The following is a 15,365-nucleotide window of genomic DNA, read 5'->3' on the forward strand; positions in this document are numbered from 1 at the left end:
GTCTGGAATCAATTCTGTTTGAACCCATGTACGCTCGCATGTACACACACGTGCCCCGGTGGTTAGGGATTTAGAAATTGAATTTTGAGGGAATAAAGCTGGTGACAGGAGGTTGAATGGGTCCAAGCACATCAGAGAGTCAGGAGACCATTGAGAGGAAGCAAAGGGCCCCCCTCCTCCTTTCCTCAGGTCCCTATCATTAGAAGAGCTGTTATACGGTAGACTAGATTCTAGGTGGAGTCAACAGGTTACCTGACTGGCCTTTTAACATCACTGTAGATGATGCAGACTTCCCTGCTGGGCTAACTTGATTTAATTCTAATCAAATCACATGGCCATTTAGCGGATGTTTTTTTATCCGAAGTAATCGCCTGGCGTAGGCTTACAGGTTAGGTGAGTCTACTCGGTACGTTTCCTATTTCTTCAGCTAGCCCACACATTCATAGTAGTTTAGGAGAATGAACAGGGTGCATTTGGGCTATTTTCATATGGTGCCAATGGAGCGACCCCTTTTACTTTCCTCTACTAGAGCCTAGTGTCACCATGGAACATGGAACCTGCCTGAAATGTTGGTTTCAGGTAAGCCATGTGCTGTAAACAGATGTAGGTGAGCTAGGATAGCTGCCAGGCACCTTTCCTGAACCCAAGCTCTCCCTCTTGCAAAGCAATACCATTGATAGGGGATTTGACTCTGGATGGGTTGAGATAATGTGGCTAGTTCCTGATCACTTTCCCTGTCTTCCTCCATAGTAACGGTTATTGACAGTCAGTGGGTTGAGTCAACAGCTAGGGGCTGTTTAAGTGGTTCAAAAGGTTTACAGGTAAAAAAATGTAACATACTGTAAGAAAATGTTATTCTTTTACCAGGCAGTGTAGAGAGCAGTGTCGTTCTCTGAGGTACATTTCATCCTGAAGATTCTGATTGTTTTATCGCGTTGAATACATAGAAAAGAGAGCGCATAGCAGGCAAGGTCTATCTCGCTCACCTTTGCTCTCTCAACCCTCCTTGTTCTCAACTTGCACCCCCCCTCCTCTCCTCGCTCAACTTCCACCCTCCCTCTCTCTCTCTCCCTCGTCTTCCTCTCTCCCAGGTCCCGTCTACAGTGCGTGCGGTGGGAAATGAGCGGGTCCTAGCTCTGAGGCAGCGGACCCAGATGCTGTGGGAGGCTTACTTCTCCTCCGTTGACAAGATAGTCCTCACCACACTGGAGGTAGGTGATGAGTCCTGTTAATTAAGCACCAAACCGTAGAAAACGGACTGAAACAGTACCTGGCTATTGTCCAATGCTTGTTTTTGTTGCATTTTTTTGTTGTTGTTGCTGCGATGTGCTCTAATGAACATGACCCAGGAACTAAGAGAGAATGGATTCACCTCAGGTTCATTTGTATGGGATTGTTTTGGATTGGGTGTTTTGTTCTTATACTGGCACCAGCTGGTCAAAGTGAGGAAGTGCATGTACTTAAGATTGCTGTGTTTGTATTCTTGAGGTGATTACTTCCGTTTTACACACACAAAGTTGGCCAGCCCATATGGACATAGATAATTCAGGTTTGAACTAATGGGTTCATCAGGGCGTTCTCACCTTGTCATCGCTCTCTCTCTCTCTCAGATAATCAAAGACCGGGTGTTCTCCCACATCTCCAGAAATAAGTACATGTGGAACGCCTTACCAGGAGGCCTGCTCGTCCTGCCAGAGTACTCCACTCACTTAGCCCACTTCCCCTTCTACTACCTGAGCTTAGGTAGGGAACCACACCAGACTGGACCGGTTCTGACTAGTTCAGACCTACCTGACTAGACTGGCTCATCCATATAATTATCTCTCATCTATAGGGTCTCCTATGATAAAATAAAAATATATATTTCATAAAGTTTATAATCATTAGTATATAAAGCAAATGTAATATTTGTCTCCTACAGTAAATATGTTACTTTCAAATCTGAAATGCTGTACAAGGCAGATAGTAAAAGTAGAAACTCCTCCCTCCTCGTTCCTTCCTGCAGGGGTCAGTCCAGGTCAAGAGTTCACCGCCATCATCCATGCCGTCTCTCCATTGGTCTCCCAGTCTCAGCCAATCATGAAGCTGCTTCAGGTGGTCTCCAAGTCCAAATACTGTTCACAGGTGAGTGTGTTTTAGCGTGTTGGTGAATAAGAGGTCATAGGTAGCAAATAGACTGCTCCATATTGCTTCATTAAGCCTATTAACCCTTATGCTTTTTGTGTCACACTCTATTCCCTCCCCCTCTAGATCATCATCCTGTGGAACAGTGAGAAGCCGCCGCCCCACAGGAGTAAATGGCCACCCATGCCTGTCCCCCTCACTGTGACAGACGGTAGGAGGAAGGTGAGTGACAATGACGTTTCCAAATCCCAAGTAAGGCTACAGGAGGGGCAGAATGACAGTCATTCCCGTCTGTCTACCCCCCATAACCACAAAACGCACTGAATCTATGGGAGTAAAATCCTTCCTTTGTCACTGCTTGTCATTCACACATCCGTGACATTGACTCATCCTCTCTCTCCCCGTACCACAGACCTCAGTGGAGCAGACAGTGTCCCTGTCATTCCTTCATTTTCCCCACACACTGTCAAACTTAACAAGGAATGGAAATGACCATCTCTCTCTCGATCCCCCTCTCTCCAGACCAGCAGTCGTTTCCTGCCCAACGTGGCCATAGAGACAGAGGCAGTGCTGAGTCTGGATGAAGATACAGTCCTGCTGACCAGTGAGGTATGACCTTTCTATACAACTATAACCTGTGGTAGAAAACACACACACACACACACCACTACCCATGTAACTGTGTTCACTCTTCCCGCAGGTGAACTTTGCCTTCTTGGTGTGGAGGAGTTTTCCTGAGCGTATCGTGGGCTACCCCCCTAGGAGTCACTTCTGGGACCCGGCGAAGCATGCGTGGGGGTACACCTCCAAGTGGACTAACGAGTACTCCATCGTTCTGACGGGAGCAGCCTTCTACCACAGGTACTGTAACCATAGAATCCATAGGACGGGCCTCCCCATTCAAGTTGCCAGGGTTAGAGGTTCCAAGTCCTTTCTATGGATTGTGTTTCTATGACTACCATCATGTATAGCTGATCAGTTGATCTACTGACACGCAACAGAAAAACATAGTAAACCAATTAAGATCATTAAACAGATGGTCTATGAGCTGTGGCTACTACTTGAGGTCACTTGAAGCCCTTACATTTTAGAAGAATGTATTTCCAGGCTTAATGTATTTCCAGGCTTAATGTACAGTTCAATATCCCAACCAACAAGTATTTCCTTGCCATTTTAGTGATCACCTTGTTATCTCTGACCCTTCCATTTCCTCTCCATCAGGTACTATCACTACCTGTTCTCCCACTACCTGCCCCCCTCACTGCGGGCACTGGTGGACCGCACTTCCAACTGTGAGGACATCCTCATGAACTTCCTGGTTTCCTCCGTCACCCACCTGCCACCAATCAAAGTGGCCCAGAGGAAGCAGTACAAGGAGCTGCCCAGCCCACAGGTGAGGCGACACCCATCGATGGTGAATTTGACCAATGAGCTGCCCAACCCACAGGTGAGGCCACTCCCATCAGCTGGATGTCTGACCAATGAGTTACTTATTGCTGTAGTTGTGATACTGTATATAAAAGCATAACATTTGTCCAAAAAAGTTAGTTACATTACATTTTTCTCAAATTTTAAGATCAACCAATACCAGAATGACTTGATAGACCGCTTATTAACAAGGGTTAGACAGAGTTCAACCTGTTAGAGATGTATTTTTACACAACAATAATCATTAAATCCCTCGCCACAGATAGTTATTGCTGCGTAACAATAACTTGCTCCGGTTTATTTTTGTAAAGATGAGATTATCCCAGACCGTACGTCAGCCTGTATGTCACAGTGGCGGTTATCTCGTCCTACTCTGTCAGACTGGAGATAGGAACAACCCTATTTGTATCAGACGTGAGATCAACTAGCCATCGTAATTGTAGCAGTTCCCTAGTTTTCTGACAGGCAATATACTGTACAACACCCATATCAGCCTATAGATAAGATTGAGAAATTGTGACACCAGTAATTGTCTACGGTATACATTCCCACGGTAAACAGAACCATAATTCCATTTGTGTGTGTACGACGACCTGGGTTTCAAACTCACCCTCTTCTCTCCCCACATCTTTCATCCTCCTAGGGCACGAAGATGAGCGCTCCGTGGGCCAACCCAGAGCACTTTACCCAGAGACAGGAGTGTGTGAACAGCTTTGCCAGATGGTTCGGCTATATGCCCCTGGTCCACTCCCAGTTCCGCCTGGACCCCCTGCTCTTCAAGGACCAGGTGTCTGTCCTGCGCAAGAAGTACAAGGACCTGGAACGTGCATGACAGGGACCGAGACAGAAAACACTGTGTGGAGGCCTGGTGGTTCAATGTAGACAGACCCTGGTGATAAAAGGAGGGAGGGGACCTAAAGCTAAGAGAGACTCCGCCTCCAGGGGTCTGAGACAACAGGCTATTCGAGGAGTAAACATATGAAGGAAGCCTTATGTCCTCTGTGATTGGTTCTCCATCGATGGGTGAATGAACACTTGAAGATGTCATTCACTCCCATTGCAGTTTGAATGGGACAGAATTTCATATCAAAGGAAGGCGCCGAGAGGAGTTATTGGTGCAGTGCACTCCAGCTGGTGTATTTCTACAGTACATTGGCGAGTTGAGAATGTCGCACAGCGATTGGTTCATTTCACATCACGTAACTGTCAGACCAATAAAAACAGTGCAAACGGCGGTATTCGACACACGTAGACTTCTGACATCACAAAGCATTACTTCAACTGCATTCACCAGACCCTTAAAAGTAACAGAAAGGCAAAGCAGACATTTCTCACCAAAAAAACCTGTTTTTCCAATGTATTTATTTTGTAGAAAGACTCCGTAACCTAGTGCTTTCTCCGAGATCCTGCGCAGTGTACAAAAATAGATTCACACGCTTGACACTTCCTCAGCAGTCACCATGCAAGGTTCTCAACCCTTAAGGTAAGCAGGTGGGTGTTGCCCAGCACTCAGGAAGCTAACCACAATAACAATGCTAAGACACACTCAGACCTGAGATAAATAGCTGCCAGTGGCTAAGTTGTGATGAGATCCCATTGTCTTCAACTCAGTTTACAGGTGACAGTCACTAGTTGGGACACAAAGAATAAGGGCAGGTTAAGCTGATACTAGATCAGCCTTTTGTGCACTGAGTGAACTTCACAACACTGAATTCAAGTTTATTTAGCTGGTCCTGAGTCAGTGCTTACCGCTCAACAAAAAAAAGGCAGGAAATTCAACTGAGGCTTGGCAAGTTTGAACTCATATCGGAGTAAAAAAAAAAAAAGATACTGACAGCACAAAACATTTGTAGTAAAAAACGTTTAAGTAAACTCAGTTCATTCAATGTCTCTGAAAGCACCAAACTGTAAAGGTAGATCACCAAAAGCTTCTAGCGGTCTGTCTCACACAAGTACAACAATGGTTGGAGGTACTAGGGCCTAGAGTTTTCTGGGTCAGGAAAAACCCATGGCCCCTAGTGGGAGGGCATCGTGAAGTGCAGTGAGGGAGAGGGTGAGTTCATCTGTGATGTCATTTCCTGAGTGTCAGCATGGCGTTGACGTCCCATAACAGGTTCCTCATCTGGTCCATCAGAATCTTCATCTCCTGGTTTTTCTGCCTCATCTTCTGTGGGAGGGACCATGACACAGAACCCAATCAGAATCAAGGAAATCTAACATCTCTGTACTAACTATTGGTTGTCATCCAACAAACGATATTGAATCAGTGACATACAGACTAATTGGACACGTCACAAACCTCCAGCACTTCTTGTCTCTCCTGGCTTACAGCCGGACTGCAGGGCTCCACTCTCACAGGGGCCATCTCCTCTCTTAAATATGGCACCAGCTGGAAAGACAGACGTGTGATACACTAAGTTCTTCACATCGTTGGCACACATCAAAACAACTACAGGACAATATACTGTCAAAGGTGACAAAGTACAGAGAAAACAGGTAGAGCTTGTGTATAGCCAGAAAGACAAACGCGCCTGATTCACGCTAGAGGGCCGACCCGAATCGTCCTGTGCTGGCTCGGATATTTCATTTTTCACATGATCCATACCAGCATGGTTCCAGCAACTATGGTGAATGCATAACCAAGCCAGCCCAGTACAGCTTGGATAGGCTCAGTAGAGCGAAAGGGTAATGGAGGATTTTTTTTTTTTACATAGATTTAATTGAGCCCTACCTCTGAGGGTTCTTCCTGCAGGTCAGAGGTCATCTCCACACAGCGCTCGTAGAGAAGGCGGAGCTTGCGAAAAAGCAGGGCCAGCTGACGGAGGTGCTCCTGGAGTTTCCCGAAGCGGTCCTGATACACAGCCTGGCTCTGGGTCACCCCGTTAGGCAACTGATAGATGGGGAAAGAGGGGGGACAACCACAGAATGACGCTAACTAGTGTGTGTATCTTTTTGAACGGCAATGTGTGTATGCATGTTTGTAATATACACACACACAATCAAAAGTTTGGGGTCACTTAAATGTCCATGTTTCTGAAAGTAAAGCACATTTTTTGTCCATTAAAATAACATCAAGTTGATCAGTAATACAGTGTAGACATTGTTAATGTTGTAAATTACTTTTGTTGCTGGAAACGTCTGATATTTAATGGAATATCTACATAGGCGTACAGAGGCCCATTAACAGCAACCATCACTCCTGTGTTCCAATGGCACGTTGTGTTAGCTAATCCAAGTTTATCATTTTAAAAGGCTAACTGATCGTTAGAAAACACTTTTGCAATTATGTTAGCACAGCTGAAGACTGTTGTTCTGATTAAAGAAGCAATTAAACTGGCCTTCTTTAGACTAGTTGAGTTTCTGGAGCATCAGCATTTGTGGGTTCGATTACAGGCTCACAACAGCCAGAAACAAATAACTGTCTTCTGAAACTCGTCAGGCTATTCTTGTTCTGAGAAACGAAGGCTATTTCATGTGAGAAATTGTACAAGATCTTCAGTTTCTTGGCAACGCTATGTACTACTCCCTTCACAGAACAGCGCAAACTGACTAACCAGAATAGAAAGAGTGGGAGGCCCCGGTGCACAACTGAGCAAGAGGGCAAGTATTAGAATGTCTAGTTTGAGAAACAGAAGCCTCAAGTCCTCAACTGGCAGCTTCATTAAATAGTACCCGCAAAACACCGGTCTCAACAACAACAGTAAAAAGTCAACCCCCGGGATGCTGGCCTTCTAGGCAGAGTTGCAAAGAAAAAGCCATATCTCAGACTGGCCAATAAAAAGAAAAGATTAAGATGGGCAAAAGAACCAGACACTGGACAGAGGAAGATTGGAAAAAAGTGTTATGGACAGACAAATCTAAGTTTGAGGTGTTCGGATCACAAAGAACATTGGTGAGACGCAGAAAAAATAAAAAGATGCTGGAGAAGTGCTTGACGTCATCTGTCAAGCATGGTGGAGGCAATGTGATGGTCTGGGGGTGCTTTGGTGGTGGTAAAATGGGAGATTTGTACAGGGTAAAGGGGATCTTGATGGCTAACACTCCATTTTGCAACGCCATGCCATACCCTGTGGACGACGCTTAATTGGAGCCAATTTCCTCCTACAACAGAACAATGACCCAAAGCACAGCTCCAAACTATGCAAGAACTATTTAGGGAAGAAGCAGTCAGCTGTTTTCTGTCTATAATGAGTGGCCAGCATACCGATTAACCTTTGTGTCCCGTATGGTACGCAAGAAGTGCCCATCAAGCCAATCCAACTTGTGGGAGATGCTTCAGGAAGCACTGGGTAAAATCTCTTCAGATTACCTCAACATATTGACAACTAGAATGCCAAAGGTCTGCAAGGCTGTAATTGCTGCAAATGGAGGATTCTTTGACGAAGGCAAAGTTTAAAGTACACAATTATTATTTCAATTAAAAATCATTATTTATAACCTTGTCAACATCTTGACTATATTTCCTATTCATTATTCAACTGATTTCATGGAAAACGAGGACATTTCTAAGTGAACCCAAACCTTTGAACGGTAGTGTATATATATATAATATATATATATATAAGACTGACTGACTATATCAGATATATATATATCACATACACACACTACCAGTCAACAGTTTGAACAAACCTACTCATTCAAGGGTTTCTTTATTTTTATTATTTTCTACATTGTAGAATAATAGTTAAGACATCAAAACTATGAAATAACACATGGAATCATGTAGTAACCAAGAAAGTTAAAACAAATATATATTTTATATTCTTCAAAGTAGCCACCCTTTGCCTTGATGACAACTTTGCACACTCTTGGCATTCTCTCAACCAGTTTCACCTGGAATGCTTTTCCAACAGTCTTGAAGGAGTTCCTACATATGCTGAGCATTGTTGGCTGCTTTTCCTTCACTCTGCGGTCCAACTCATCCCAAACCATCTCAATTGGTTTGAGGTCGGGTGATTGTGGATGCCAGGTCATCTGATTCAGCACTCCATCACTCTCCTTCTTGGTCAAATAGCCCTTACACAGCCTGGAGGTGTGTTCGGTCATTGTCCTGTTGAAAAACAAATGACAGTCCCACTAAACGCAAAACAGATGGGATGGCGTATGGCTGCAGAATGCTGTGGCAACCATGCTGGTTAAGTGTGCCTTGAATTCTAAATAAATCACAGACAGTGTCAGCAGCAAAGCACCCCCCACACCATCCCACCACCTCCTCCATGCTTCACGGTGGGAACAACACATGCGGAGATCATCCGTTCACCTTCTCTGCGTCTCAAAGACATGGCAGTTGGAACAAGAAATCTAATTTCCACCGGTCTAATTTCCATTGCTCGTGTTTCTTGGCCCAAGAAAGTCTCTTCTTATTATTGGTGTCCTTTAGTAGTGGTTTCTATGCAGCAATTCGACCATGAAGGCCTGATTCACGGAGTCTCCTCTGAACAGTTGATGTTAAGATGTGTCTGTTACTTGAACTCTGTGAAGCATTTATTTGAGCTGCAATTTCTGAGGCTGGTAATTCTAATGAACTTATCCTCTGCAGCAGAGGTAACTCTGGGTCTTCCATTGCTGTGGTGGTCCTCATGAGAGCCAGTTCCATCGTAGCACTTGGTTTTATCGACTGCATTTGAAGAAACTTTCAAAGTTCTTGAAATGTTCCACATTGACTGACCTTCATGTCTTAAAGTAATGATGGACTGTCGTTTTGCATTGTTTTTTTGAGCTGTTCTTGCTATAATACGGACTTGGTATTTTACCAAATAGGGCTATCTTCTGTATACCACCCCTACCTTGTCACAACACAACTGATTGGCTCAAACGCATTAAGAACTAAATAAATTCCACAAATGTACTTTTAACAAGGCACACCTGTAATTGAAATGCATTCCAGGTGACTACCTCATGAAGCTGGTTGAGAGAATGCCAAGTGTGTGCAAAGCTGTCATCAAAGCAAAGGATGGCTACTTTGAAGAATCTCAAATATAAAGTATATTTTTGGGGTTACTACATGATTCCATATGTGTAATTTCATAGTTTTGATGTCTTCACTATTATTCTACAATGTAGAAAATAATAAAAATAAAGAAAAACCCTTGAATGAGTAGGTGTGTCCAAACTTTTGACTGGTACTGTATTTATATATACACACTATAAACAGTATTATTTTGAATCTCTATGGGGGGACACTAGATGAGACTGACAGACAGCACATCATTCTTTAATTAACCATTTCATCAGGTGAAATATTTCTCCCCAAACCCCCATAACAGCAGACATTTAAATGAGACACGGATTTTAATACATATGACGTGAAAGCATAATGTATAAAATGTATGTGTCGAACCTTTGGGAAACACTGGCATTACCTGTGTGGCTCGTGTGATCTGGAAGATCTCCATGGTGCGTGTGACGATGTCCTGGACGGTCTCCTGGCCGATACGACAGAGGAACACAGGGGAGATCTCTCTCAGGGCTCCCTGAGGGAGCATGGGAGGCTGACCGGGGCCTAAGCCTGGAGGCAGGTGGGACTGCTGCTGCTGGGAGAGCATACCAGCCAGACCAGGCCCCTTTTGAGGTAAGGGTGTAGCCATATGGGACCTAGGGAGGGGAAGAGGGACACAAAGGGGAGGAAGGGAATGGGGAGGGAGGTCAAAGGGCGAGAGGGGGTGTGGCACAATGGAGTTCACAGGTAAGCAAGCACTCATTTGAAAATTTGCACAAGAAGCTTTTATCAAATATAAAAATCAAAAGGATACTGCTTTACTTAACAAAAGATTTGTTAAACCAAGCTAAAGATATTTGGGGGAGGCATTAACCCGTGTGGCTCAGTTGGTAGAGCATGGCACTTGCAATGTCATGGTTGTGGGTTTGATTCCCACGGGGGACCAGTACAAAAAGTATGAAACTGTGGGATCTGGATAAGAGTGGTCTGCTATATGACTACGGGTGTTTTCACACTTGGTCTCTTTCAGACAGTTTGCTTAATTTTTGTGCAGTGTTGGAACTCGGCCCCTCAAAAGAGCCACAAAAGCGAACCGAACTCAGACCACCTCTCGAGATGGTCTCAGTTTGGTTTGCAGCTCTTTTGAGGGGTCAGAGTTTCGTTCTGTTTCCTTTTTTAGGGCAATTAGAACACAAAGCTCCCCAGGTTCACTTGTCATTATTCCCACACCACACACTAGACTACTGCAACACCGTTTCCCCTGCCATAGCCCCTCACACAAGACTACTGCAACACCGTTTCCCCTGCCATAGCCCCTCACACTAGACTACTGCAACACCGTTTCCCCTGCCATAGCCCCTCACACTAGACTACTGCAACACCGTTTCCCCTGCCATAGCCCCTCACACAAGACTACTGCAACACCGTTTCCCCTGCCATAGCCCCTCACACAAGACTACTGCAACACCGTTTCCCCTGCCATAGCCCCTCACACTAGACTACTGCAACACCGTTTCCCCTGCCATAGCCCCTCACACTAGACTACTGCAACACCGTTTCCCCTGCCATAGCCCCTCACACTAGACTACTGCAACACCGTTTCCCCTGCCATAGCCCCTCACACTAGACTACTGCAACACCGTTTCCCCTGCCATAGCCCCTCACACTAGACTACTGCAACACCGTTTCCCCTGCCATAGCCCCTCACACTAGACTACTGCAACACCGTTTCCCCTGCCATAGCCCCTCACACAAGACTACTGCAACACCGTTTCCCCTGCCATAGCCCCTCACACTAGACTAATGCAACACCGTTTCCCCTGCCATAGCCCCTCACACTAGACTACTGCAACACCGTTTCCCCTGCCATAGCCCCTCACACTAGACTACTGCAACACCGTTTCCCCTGCCATAGCCCCTCACACTAGACTACTGCAACACCGTTTCCCCTGCCATAGCCCCTCACACTAGACTACTGCAACACCGTTTCCCCTGCCATAGCCCCTCACACTAGACTACTGCAACACCGTTTCCCCTGCCATAGCCCCTCACACTAGACTACTGCAACACCATTTCCCCTGCCATAGCCCCTCACACTAGACTACTGCAACACCGTTTCCCCTGCCATAGCCCCTCACACTAGACTACTGCAACACCGTTTCCCCTGCCATAGCCCCTCACACTAGACTACTGCAACACCGTTTCCCCTGCCATAGCCCCTCACACTAGACTACTGCAACACCGTTTCCCCTGCCATAGCCCCTCACACTAGACTACTGCAACACCGTTTCCCCTGCCATAGCCCCTCACACTAGACTACTGCAACACCGTTTCCCCTGCCATAGCCCCTCACACTAGACTACTGCAACACCGTTTCCCCTGCCATAGCCCCTCACACTAGACTACTGCAACACTGTTTCCCCTGCCATAGCCCCTCACACTAGACTACTGCAACACCGTTTCCCCTGCCATAGCCCCTCACACTAGACTACTGCAACACCATTTCCCCTGCCATAGCCCCTCACACTAGACTACTGTAACACCGTTTCCCCTGCCATAGCCCCTCACACAAGACTACTGCAACACCGTTTCCCCTGCCATAGCTCCTCACATTGGTGCCACAAAAAAAGAGAGAAAATTATGATCAGCAGTGTTGCAGAAAAAAAACATGATTAGCAATTGTCAGGGATGCACAGAAATTCTAAAATGCAAGGAGTTTTCAGTTCAGATTATTTGTTTGCAATATGTGATCTATAGGCTAAGAGAGCTTCATAAGCTGTTTATTCAATTGTGGGGGTTGAATAGTGTGAAAAGAGAACATATTTGGTGAGAATCACAACATAGGGTACAAAATCCATTTCAGCTCTTAAAACCTGTTTGGGATAGGGGGCAGTATTTTCACGGCCGGATAAAAAACGTATCCGATTTAATCTGGTTACTACTCCTGCCCAGAAACTAGAATATGCATATAATAGATTTGGATAGAGAATACTCTAAAGTTTCTAAAACTGTTTGAATGGTGTCTGTGAGTATAACAGAACTCATATGGCAGGCAAAACCCTGAGAAGATTCCCAGCAGGAAGTGCCCTGTTTGACAATTTGTAGTCCTTCTGTTGCATCTCTATTGAAATAACAGCATCTGTGCTGTAACGTGACACTTTCTAAGGCTTCCATTGGCTCTCTAAAGCGTTCAGAAAGCGTAATGACGTGTCTCCTGTCTCTGGGCAAAGTACAGCAGCAGAGTTTGTAAGTGGCCTGCCTGGGGACAGTGAGACTGAGATGCGCGTTCAAGTGACTTCTCCATTTTTTTCTTTCACTCTTTGAAGGAATACGTTGTCCGGTTGGAATATTATCGCTATTTTACGAGAAAAATAGCATAAAAATTGATTTTAAACAGCGTTTGACATGCTTCTAAGTACAGTAATGGAATATTTTGACATTTTTTGTCACGACATGCGCTCGCGCGTTACCCTTCGGATAGTGACCTGACCGCACGAACAAAACGGAGGTATTTGGATATAACTATGGATTATTTGGAACCAAAACAACATTTGTTGTTGAAGTAGAAGTCCTGGGAGTGCATTCTGACGAAGAACAGCAAAGGTAATCCAATTTTTCTAATAGTAATTCTGAGTTTAGTGAGCCCCAAACTTGGTGGGTGTCAAATTAGCTAGCCTGTGATGGCCGAGCTATCTACTCAGAATATTGCAAAATGTGCTTTCGCCGAAAAGCTATTTTAAAATCTGACAGCGTTTGCATAAAGGAGTTCTGTATCTATAATTCTTAAAATAATTGTTATGTATTTTGTCAACATTTATCATGAGTAATTTAGTAAATTCACCGGAAGTTTTCGGTGGGTATGCTAGTTCTGAACATCACATGCTAATGTAAAAAGCTGGTTTTTGATATAAATATGAACTTGATTGAACAAAACATGCATGTATTGTATAACATAATGTCCTAGGAGTGTCATCTGATGAAGATCATCAAAGGTTAGTGCTGCATTTTGCTGTGGTTTTGGTGACATATATGCTTGCTTTGAAAATGGCTGTGTGATTATTTTTGGCTGGGTACTCTCCTGACATAATCTAATGTTTTGCTTTCGCTGTAAAGCCTTTTTGAAATCGGAGAATGTGGTTGGATTAACGAGAGTCTTATCTTTCAAATGGTGTAAAATAGTCATATGTTTGAGAAATTGAAGTTATAGCATTTGAGGTATTTGTATTTCGCGCCACGCGATTCCACTGGCAAGTCCCACCTAGCCCACAGAAGTTAAAGGGACGGTAGCCTACATTGGGTGTACAATTTTCAATAACAGCATTATTTAATCTGCAATTATTCTTCTGCTATTTATTCTGTTACCAATAATATCTACAAGTTAAAAGTATCTTCTGATTACAATTATTATGATTCATCTTTTAACTAAATGCAATCGATTAGCTTTCAAAATGTAAGTAGGTATATGGTATATCTAGCTGTCCAATAACACATTCTGACGGAATGGCTTGTCCTGCACTTTGTAAAAACCTAGTGTATTGAGTGAATGTTGTAAAAACCTAGTGTATTGAGTGAATGTTGGAAAAAAAAGATCTTGGTTCCTTTCTAAACAGAGCAATGTGAATGCAAAGATTACTCGGATCACAAAATAGGTGAAGTGAACTGGCAAAAGAGTTGAGTCCTCATTTAAAGGCAAGGCCACAGCTTGAATACAAAGAGAACAGCTCTTTAGCTTCTTTTTTTATACCACAGAGTTCACTTTAAAGAGGACTGAGAACAGTTATTTTATAGAGGACTATGTCAATGTAATTAAAAGCACCTTTGTTATGCGAGCTACTAATTTGCTAGCCCAGTAATGAGCTAAATGAGCTTAATGTTACTCATTATGATCCAAGGACCATGCATGTTCTGTTTAAAGGAGAATTGGCTCTGGAAGCCAAAACAGCCAAATTCTCCATCTACACGTGAATCGATTATCAAATGCGGTACTGTTTCTAGAAACATATAACCCTGTACTTTCATATCACATCAAAAAATAAATCTCACAAATTCTAAATACACACCGTTTAAACCTTTTTTTTTTATGATATGCGCGGAGAGGGGGGGGGGTCATTATGGAACGTTGGAAGGGGGGGGGGGGGGGCGTTCCTGCCGATTGGCTGCAATTACACACTATTGAGTACCGAAGACGACTTAGTTCAACGACTCCTATGTGTAAAGTCATGGGACTGAGAGTCTCGATCAAGGGCTACTAAGCTAACGTTACCTAGTTATTCACGAAATAGAAATGTGTGTAAATTAGTTGCATACCAAAGAAAATCATGAACTGTCTAGACTTGGATAGCGTCGAGTCCCGCCTAGCTATATTAAACAAGCGGAGTGATAGTTATGTTAGCCATAGCTAGCTAGTTAACGTGTTAGCTTGCTAAAGGATGAATGAAATACTATGAATCATGCTAGTGAAATAAAAATACATCAACTTACGGTGTAAAATGGTGTCCTCACAATTGTCAGCTGTGATTTATCGTAGCTACGTGTCTGGTTTATTTGTAAATGTGTTGTTCCGACGACTCAACAACCTCTTTCAAACAAGACGACCGCGTTAGCTTGTCAAACACGTCACTTCCGGCTTCTGTGGAACTGCAGTAGTACATTTATCCACTAGGGGATAGTAAAAGCATAGAGAGCAACGATGGGAGGGACAGTCCATATTTTGAATTTAAGGCAAACCATAATAAATCACAATTCACAAGATCAGAATTGTCCTACAACAAAATGTGTCATCTCATTCAATAAGACCATGGAATAAAGACATATACACTTAAATTCAGCAGTACTATCCATACATAAAATGATTATTCTATTAATGAAGTTA

At 44.0% G+C, this 15,365-nt stretch overlaps 2 protein-coding genes across 5 annotated transcripts in view; one reads left to right on the plus strand and one right to left on the minus strand.

Annotated features, from left to right (window-relative positions):
• Positions 1 to 4,786, plus strand: part of LOC106588496 (exostosin-1c) — a 73,938-nt gene extending 69,152 nt beyond the window's left edge. For 2 of the 3 annotated variants that reach the window (XM_014177593.2, XM_014177592.2), the window contains exons 5-12: positions 1,092 to 1,211; positions 1,611 to 1,743; positions 2,006 to 2,124; positions 2,251 to 2,346; positions 2,647 to 2,733; positions 2,825 to 2,985; positions 3,346 to 3,571; positions 4,196 to 4,786. In XM_014177593.2, the coding sequence (XP_014033068.1) occupies positions 1,092 to 1,211; positions 1,611 to 1,743; positions 2,006 to 2,124; positions 2,251 to 2,346; positions 2,647 to 2,733; positions 2,825 to 2,985; positions 3,346 to 3,571; positions 4,196 to 4,384 (1,131 nt within the window). In that variant the 3' untranslated portion in view covers positions 4,385 to 4,786. The remainder of the gene's footprint in view (positions 1 to 1,091; positions 1,212 to 1,610; positions 1,744 to 2,005; positions 2,125 to 2,250; positions 2,347 to 2,646; positions 2,734 to 2,824; positions 2,986 to 3,345; positions 3,572 to 4,195) is intronic. The other variant, XM_014177594.2, reaches the window with a different exon arrangement.
• A 110-nt stretch (positions 4,787 to 4,896) lies between these two features.
• zgc:114119 (Med30 domain-containing protein) lies at positions 4,897 to 15,134 on the minus strand. Of its 2 annotated transcripts, none has more exons than XM_045709423.1 (5): positions 14,975 to 15,134; positions 9,918 to 10,149; positions 6,284 to 6,442; positions 5,852 to 5,941; positions 4,897 to 5,716 (listed from the first exon to the last, which is right to left on the minus strand). In XM_045709423.1, the coding sequence occupies exons 2-5, from the start codon at positions 10,140 to 10,142 to the stop codon at positions 5,624 to 5,626; spliced, it is 567 nt and encodes a 188-aa protein (XP_045565379.1). In that variant the 5' UTR covers positions 10,143 to 10,149; positions 14,975 to 15,134; the 3' UTR covers positions 4,897 to 5,623. The 2 variants fall into 2 exon arrangements, with proteins under 2 accessions (XP_045565379.1, XP_014033070.1); XM_014177595.2 differs by having other exon boundaries at positions 4,897 to 5,719; positions 14,975 to 15,132.
• Positions 15,135 to 15,365: the final 231 nt, after the last annotated feature.

This window comes from Salmo salar, chromosome ssa27, assembly GCF_905237065.1.
Source record: "Salmo salar chromosome ssa27, Ssal_v3.1, whole genome shotgun sequence".
Classification (NCBI taxonomy): domain Eukaryota; kingdom Metazoa; phylum Chordata; class Actinopteri; order Salmoniformes; family Salmonidae; genus Salmo; species Salmo salar.

Bases quoted from the DNA above. Each gene is read 5' to 3' on its own strand.
- zgc:114119 (XM_014177595.2), bottom strand. From the start codon at position 10,142: ATGGCTACACCCTTACCTCAAAAGGGGCCTGGTCTGGCTGGTATGCTC. The intron at 5,942-6,283 runs GTAGGGCTCAAT...CTGTCTTTCCAG, and splicing joins TGCAGGAAGAACCCTCAGAG to CTGGTGCCATATTTAAGAGA. The intron at 5,720-5,851 runs GTTTGTGACGTG...TCCCTCCCACAG, and splicing joins AGAGACAAGAAGTGCTGGAG to AAGATGAGGCAGAAAAACCA.